Genomic DNA, 8,241 nt, shown 5'->3' on the forward strand with positions numbered 1-8,241 from the left:
AAATAAAAGACAAGTTCGTGTCGCTTGTTCGTGACGAAAAAACATCTTCCCAACATCCAGAGAACACTGTAAGTACATCGGTATTGACTTTTCATGGAGTTTTTTTCTTAATGGTTCAGGTTTTCTGTAAGAATAGACACCTTTATTCAGATACTATAGAGATATAGAGACACCTGGACAGGTAGGAGCTGTCGTGTGTAACACGAGCGCCCTCTCGCGCAGCCCCTGCAGACGTGAGTGGACCGCCCCGGACTCTGCTTTAGCTAATGTTGTCCTGAAATTAGCTGTTAAAACACTCTAATATCTTGTTTTTGCGTGTTTTAAGTAGCTATGTGATAAACAGCGAGTGCTTCTGTAACTATGTTGGCCGTGAGAAGGTTCATTTTAATATGTTTAACCTATAGTTAACCTTTAGTGACGTAACACTAGTGTTGTGAGGTATCCGACTCACAACCTATGTTTTTTAATACACGCAATACAGGAATCAGAAAACACAATGTGTGTGTTTTGGTGACCTAGTATATTCACAAAAGCTCAGGAGTAGAAATATGAACTTGTGCACAACAATCCATCACAGAGATATGAGAACACACACACACGCACACACACACACACACACACACACACACACACACACACACACACACACACACACACATACACACAAACATTATATTATCTACATATATTTGCTTTTCAAAAGCCGCTGGAATTGTGATTTATTTATGTTATTTTATCGATTTTTTGTTCAAAAGGAATATTATTTAAAACAAATATTTACTTGATTGTATAAGCATTTGTTCATGGGACCTACATGTTCTAAAATTATTGTATTAATACATATAATTTAGAACATCAATGACATATTTCTGTTATCCTTTCGCATTACACCATACTGTTCATTTTGAACAGACATCAGTGTGTTTTCTTTTAATGAATTAATTCAAATTAATGTATATTTCCACTTTTGATTTGTATTTCCATCGTAAGTTGGGTCTTAAATTGTATTTAGACGTGGTATTAATAAGTCTCAAATGTAACTTGTTTATTCATGTAGACACCCTGTGTGTGTGTGTGTGTGTGTGTGCATGTGTGTGTGTGTGTGTGTGTGTGTGTGTTTGTGTGTGTGTGTGCAATTTAGTTGTAAAACACGGGTCGGCTAAATAACCCTCAACCAAAGCCGCTACTATTTTGTAGGTGGCCACCGGAAGCTGCACTCTGCTGGTGAACTGACTTCACATTGGCTCCCTCCTCCCTCCTCCCTCCTCCCTCCTCCTCTCCCCCCTCCGAGCGTCGCTCAGCCGGCTCTCAGCCTTCCGCAGAGCCGAGCAGGAGTGCACCGCCGCGGGGTGAAGGATGGCCTCAGTCGCCTCTCGCGGTCCGGGCGCAGCGTGGGGCTGAGTCCCGGCGGCTCTCGGGTTTCTTCGCAGCGGGGTGCCCCCCCTCCCCGGAGCATGAGCAGACAGCAGCCCGCAGCAGCAGCAGCAGCAGCAGCCGGGTCGCTCTTTCACTACCACCGGGACGGACTGCAATGCGTGTTGCAGACCAAGAGTCCAGGAGGTGATGCTCTCCTCCTCCTCCTCTTCCTCCTCTTCCTCTGCCCACCTGCTCCCTTCTTTTTATTAACCGCGCGTCCGTTTTGATTCCCGTGCGTCTCTCCACATGAAACTGCGCATTTGGCCCTGGAGCGCTGAGTTGTGACTCCACGTTTATCATCATTCCTACAGGACGCCGGACGTGTGTATTCACCGTGGGGATCATCCGTGACGGGCACCATGATCTGAAGGACCGGAGAGAAGTGACACACACACCGTAGCAGAAGTCTCCCCCCCCCCTCTCCCCTCCCCTCCCGTCGGCGCCATCTAATTGGCCGCCCGCCCGGCGCGTGATGGCCAATAACAACGAGCTACAAGTGAGTTCACAACTTTTCTTCCTTTGTTAATGTGTGTTGTTAACGAGCGCAAGCTGGAAGATGTGTGTGTGTGGGGGGGGGGGGGGACATCTGGAATGTTTTCATTGACTCCTGTGGATGTGGGAGGAGGAGGAGGAGGAGGAGGTCTGTGATGAAATCCTCTGATGAGGGATGGTGTTCTCCTGGGGTTTAGTGTTGCAAAAATAAAAAAAGAGCTCCCCCCCATGTTCTAAATTGAAGCTGCAAGGCTAAAACAGCCTAACTTTTCATCCTTAAATAGGGAAACGCTCCAGAAAAAAAAAGCAAGAGCCTACAACTCCCATGATGCAACTCAATATCGGTCTTTCGTTTCACCTGCCGTGCATTACATCAATACATGTAGTGGTGTGAGAAGTCAAACATTTCCATCAGCAGTAGAATGAGTTTAATTAAAGGAGCATAACAGGGAACTATACAAGTAAAGTACAGAACTAGAGGAGATGTGTGTAGTTTATTTCACCAATGAACACAGACAGCAGCCAGTTACACTCAGTGGTGTTATTGTGTAAAGCAGTTGGAGAAAACAGTACAAAAAACCCACAGTTTTATTTGTATGGAGTATTAATAGGAAAGCGTAAAGCAGAATAATATGAAAGTACAGGAGGAGGACGGCCGAGGGACAAAAGCAGCGATGTCGACAAATATCTTTCTTATTTACATTTCACACACGATGAGCGGACCGACGCCGTTTCACAGACGGATTAAATGGCCGCTGTGTCCTCTTGCAACGGTTTCCCGCCTGTGACCCTCAGGTGGAGTCTGGGCTGAGTCACGGGAGCCGTTGTGGCGCTCGGGCCTCCGGGCTCATGTGGAGGGGTGTCAGGTTACAGCCACCCGGGTTCAGCCCCCAGAGGAGGGGGCCGTGACAACGGGAAGGCCCTGGAGCCGGCCGTCACTCCTCAGTCGTCACAAGGTCAAACTGCCGCAGAGGACGTGGCCGGATTATAAAGTGGAGAGGCCATTTGTCCAAATAACTCAAATAAAAGTCAAAAGAAAGTAATGTCCATCTCCGTATGTCATTATTCTGATAATTTATTTACTAGACAAACAAAAAGAACAAACAAAATGCTGACACTGCCTCTCGTGTGCTGGTATAAAACCAGAGGCCGCCCAGGTGCATGCTGGTCCTGAAGCTACCCACACCTACATATAACCACAGGTGCCCAGTGTTACCCAATCAGTGATCCTAAAACTAAATATTTAAACAACAATCACAATAAACTAAACTAAAACTATCATAAGAAAAAAGCTCTTCTAACATATATAACCTAAATAAGCAATGAATAATCAATATTACTTTACAATAAAACTAAACACAAATGTCAAAGATAAATAGCTCCAACATAAAGTTTTGAATAAAACTTGCTGCAGAAATAAGTAGAATGTGTTCCAAGAAATATGAGCGATAGATGTGTGGCAGCGTACGACCACAACCCCCCGTGTCTTCTGTCTCCACGCAACACAAGTCATTGTTCGGAAAACAAGTGCAAAAAAAAGAGAAGAAGAAGAAGAAGACGCATCTCCCTTTTTCCTTTTGGTCACTCTTCATTCCTCTTTTGTAGAAACCGGCTCCTTCGTGACATTCAGCCGTTACCCTGACAGGGGGGGGGGGGGGGCAGTCGAGTGTTTCTAGGAAAGCTGCACGTGGGTTCGGTGGTTACCGATAACGACTCATACGGACCACAATGCACCACTGTATGTCTTTTCCACTGCAGATTGATCCCTGAAAAAGCTTCCTGTAAGTAAAGGAAGCCCATTTTAAAGGGAGGGTAAAAAAAACAAACAGGTTCTTTTGAAGTGGGGTTGTGTGTTGTGTATTATTGCCGACAACTCCCCCCCTCCCTCCCCCCTCCCTCCCCCCCCCCAGCCACCTAAAAGTAATCCAATTCCAATTTAAGTGTGTGCTATATTTGGAAGAGAGGCGCAGGTTGCACTCGGCCATCAGACGGTTGTTTTCCGACTGGGAACCGGAGCCAAAACCAGTAGCCCCCATTGGCACAAACCCAGTCGCTTTGCCTAGAAGAACACGGGGGCGGGGGGTGTTTTGTGTCCTTGAGTGACTTTGGTTTAACAACAACAACTCAACCACCGAGCGGCGGTACACCAGCTGTGTGTTCGGCCCGGTAAACCGGAGAAGATCTTTTAAATGCATCGTGTCTCCACTGCGTTTGCCTCTCCAGACCTGGGGGGGGGTGGGGGGGCATCTCGGTGCTCGTCTCTGTCTCCTGTCCCGCTGCGCTCACAGCTCAGCTGAAGGTCGTTGCGGCCTCAGTCCCCCCCCCCACCCTCGATACCTCAGCGGTGCGTTCAGGCGCCCAGCAGACTGATTGAGATCAAGAGGCCACCATGTGTAACCGAGATGGACTGACCAGCGCGTCTCCTGAACAGCTCCTGGAGGCTCTCGTCCTGTTGGAGGTCACGCCCGCTGGGCAAACAACTGGACTGACCCCTCCCCCCCTCCCTCTTTTGTTAAAAACACATTATCCATATCTGCGCAGAAGGAGGCCATCAGTGTAAAGTGTAGCTTAACTATGAGTGCTTTCCTCTCTCTCTCTCTCTGTGTGTGTGTGTGTGTGCTGCTCCATGTCGGCCGTGAGGAATGTAGATCCAGCCGAGGACGAGCTGATGATGTGGAAGAGGCAGCGGTGTACTCCGCCCCCCCCCCCCCCCTCTCATGAATTATTTATTCCCGTCGGTTTCCTGTAGTTATTATCTATAAGAGTCGGAGGAACTGCTGCTTCACTCACAGCGGAGTACCCCCCACCACCACCAAATTACTTTTTTATTGATCAGCCAAGAGAGCGGAGGCCGACTCGGTCCATTTCTTTAATGGCATCGGAAGACTTTCAAGCGAGCGCACACACACACGCACACACACACGCACACACACACACACACACACATGAAGAAGCACCACCGACGATGGTCTCACACGCGATGTAGTACACACAGATATCTTGCATCACACTCCTCATAATGTGCGTCTCCAGCTGCCACTGCCACGGATAATAGGATTAGGAGAGTGGACCTCAGTGTGTGTCTGACCTTCTAGTCGGGTGGCATTAGTGGTCTCTCACACACACACACACACACACACAACATCCAGTCCCTCCTGCCTGAATCCAGGATTACATCGTCCCTGCAGAAATCCGTCTCTCCTCCCAGACACACCAGTAGACGGGCATCGGCGAGACGTCGCGATGGCGTCCGTGAACCAGACGGGCCGGTCGGGCGCCATCGGTGCCTGACGCTAGGGATGCCGAGAACTGAAAATGCCAATTGTGGATAACAAATCCCACAAAAGTATCTCTCCGGACCAGCATCCCTGTGTTTCCTGACCCCCCCCACGGCAGCTGTCGCCACACGGGCTTCCAGAGGAGGAGTTCTAACTGAGAGCCGATAACGGGAGGAAACCACCGGGGAAGGACAGACGGACCCAGAGTTCCGCCGCTTGCTCGTGTTCCGCTACTCCTCCGTTGTTCCCGGTCCGAAGTGTTTTTAGGGCTTTAAGAGGTTGAATAATGTGTTCTGAAGAAGGTCGAGTCGGGAGCGACGGTCGAGCGACGTATCGAAAATTCAATTCTTCTCGACGTGAGGTTTGGCTCGGTCGGCCTCGGTGGATGGGAAGGTCACGGAGGGAGGGAGCCACTGAGGAGCCGGAGAGCCGAGCATTGATTGGTTGCTAAAGTAGTTTAGAGATGCCGGCGGGCTCCGAGGCTCGGCGGCGCTTGTGAAAACAGCCCGTGGTGTTTGGCCTCGGGTCGGAACTCCAGAGGTGAAAGGGACAAACAAAGAGGGGGCTGTGTGTTGAAGGAGGGCTGAGGAGTCCAGTCGGGAAGTCTCACACGTGTCTTGGACTCCTAACTCCTTGATCACTGCATAGGAAGGATGCTTCTTGAGAAGTAGTCGATTAGCTCGGACCGGATTAGGTCGGTCTTGACCGGAGCCCTGACCGTGAACCAACAGAACTGGTGTTGTGCAGTGGAAGAACATGTCTGGGGCCTTGTATACCAACAACAACAACAACAACAACAAGTGGAAAAGCCCAAAACAGACGTTGCATACATGAATTCTAATGCAGTTCACCAGCAAGCCCCTCCGAGGGCGAGCAGGCCCGGCCCCGTCGGACCGGTCGTGGTCACGTGAGCGATGACCCCTCGGGGGATCGCCGGTGTTGAGTTCACGGCTTCAGGGGAGCAACGGGGCCCGGAAAAACCACCGGAGCGCTCAAGTCTCAAACAGTCACTCAGGACGTGAGTTTGGTTCCTTTTTGTCCAGCGGCAACAACGTGCGGGAGATTATGATCATGATTATGATTATGATCATGATTATGCCGTAGCCGGAGGATGAATAAATAGTCTTTTAAAGAAAGACGAGTTTAAGCAAACATAGACTCGATTGTCTTCTTTTTCACGTGACTTTTGGTCTCCTGTCATATTTTGTGCCTCCTCCTCCTCCTCCTCCTCCTCCTCCTCCTCATTGGTAAAGGAGTGACACGTCTGTGTTTGTCTTCAGGATGATTAATCAGTCGTTTCCATGGGGTTTTCACATTTACACTCGTGTGCCTCCTGATAGTGTCACAGCTGATGTTCACAGAGGTTACACACACACTACATTATAAAGATTTGATCTGTTCTTGCACAATGTATTTATATATATTTTATTTGTTCACAGCGATCCAAACACATGTTAGAGAGGGAGTCCTTACCCCCTGAGCAGCTGATACATAATCAAACATCTGATGCCTCTTCAAGCCTGTCAGTGTGATTCTGCTTGTTCTTTTCAAATGAAACGACACGCTGAACGTTGGACATGTTTTAACGGATTTATGTTTTCCGTCGGCGCTCGTCGACGTGTTGCTGAGAGACACGGACAAGTTGCAGTATATTCAGACTGAATACAGAACGCATTGTTGATTTTGGTCTTTTTTTTTTTTTGGTCGACCAATCAGAAAAAAGTAGAATAATTCACATCCTGAACACGATGAACTACTGGAATCAAACTTCTGGGTCTCTGCAGATTAAACCACGACTGGCTCCGTGGCTGCGTCGCCATTTTGCTAATGGGGGCTCCGGTTTTCACGAGCCACCGTATTTTTTAAATATTAAAATGACACCAATTAAAAGAGTTCCTCTGCTCGTTGTGTTTTCCTTCTTCGATGTGATCATCTATCGTCATCAACGGCAGCGGCAAAGAGGGAGGACCGTCTGCATGAGAGGATGGACCTCTTATCCTCCGCAGCCCGTCTGCCATCATCATCTTTAATCTGCTTTCCACTCCATTACCATCAGGCCCGCTCTCCCATGCCACCACACGGCGGGTGCTCTCTCTCTATCTCTCTCTCTCCCTCTCTCTCTATCTCCCTCTCTCCCTCTCTCTCTCTCTCTCTCTCTCCCTCTCTATCTCTCCCTCTCTATCTCCCTCTCTCCCTCTCTCTCTCCCTCTCTATCTCCCTCTCTATCTCTCTCCCTCTGTCCCTCTCTATCTCCCTCTCTATCTCTCTCCCTCTGTCCCTCTCTCTCTCCCTCTCTATCTCTCTCCCTCTGTCCCTCTCTATCTCTCTCTCTCTCTCTCCCTCTCTCTCTATCTCCCTCTCTATCTCTCTCCCTCTGTCCCTCTCTCTCTCCCTCTCTCCCTCTCTCCTTCTCTCCCTCTATCTCCCTCTCTATCTCTTTCTCCCTCTCTATCTCTCTCTCTCCCTCTCTCTCCCTCCCTCTCTCACTCTCTCTCTCTCTCTCGCCCCGCGTCTCCTCCTGAACTGCCTGTCGGTGGCTCGTGAGCATGTGTTTGGTTTTTCTTCTGGTTTTGAAATGTCAGATTTAAGGGGGGGGGGGGGGGGATGTACTAACGGGTCAAATCCTGTGGCAGTTTTTATCTCAGTCGTGGTTCGGGCTGTTTGGTCCCAGTGGGATTTGCATTCCGTTCCTCTTCCCTGTGTGGCCCCGGGGGGAGGTTACAGTAGATACATGAAGCCGTGAGGCGCCTCATTATCTCTCTCTTCCCTGATCCGGGTCGACCGCTGCAGGTCAACGACGGTGTTCGCTGTCCTTTTGCTCTGCAGGTGTAGCGTTCAGAGGAAGGTAGGCTACGTCTGTGGGATTCAAGGCCAAGGACCCTTTTTAAATTCTTTTTTTTAAACCTCTGAGCTGGTCGGAGTTGGCTCTTGTGGGTTTTTGGACACATTTGAGGCCGAGCTCCAGCTTTTGTTGTTTGCCGGAGACGATTCAGAACGGGGAAGTCCTTAAAAGTGTCGTTTTTTACCTGGTTTCAGAGAGTCTCGCTTCACTCGA

At 49.2% G+C, this 8,241-nt stretch overlaps 1 protein-coding gene across 1 annotated transcript in view; it reads left to right on the plus strand.

Moving 5' to 3' along the window:
- Nucleotides 1-1,316: 1,316 nt before the first annotated feature.
- LOC130188122 (serine/threonine-protein kinase N1-like) overlaps nucleotides 1,317-8,241 on the plus strand; it is a 31,240-nt gene continuing 24,315 nt past the window's right edge. The window contains exons 1-2 of the mRNA XM_056406235.1: nucleotides 1,317-1,560; nucleotides 1,728-1,912. Coding sequence (XP_056262210.1) covers nucleotides 1,889-1,912 — 24 coding nt within the window. The 5' untranslated portion in view covers nucleotides 1,317-1,560; nucleotides 1,728-1,888. The remainder of the gene's footprint in view (nucleotides 1,561-1,727; nucleotides 1,913-8,241) is intronic.

This window comes from Pseudoliparis swirei, chromosome 23, assembly GCF_029220125.1.
Source record: "Pseudoliparis swirei isolate HS2019 ecotype Mariana Trench chromosome 23, NWPU_hadal_v1, whole genome shotgun sequence".
In the NCBI taxonomy this organism is placed as follows: domain Eukaryota; kingdom Metazoa; phylum Chordata; class Actinopteri; order Perciformes; family Liparidae; genus Pseudoliparis; species Pseudoliparis swirei.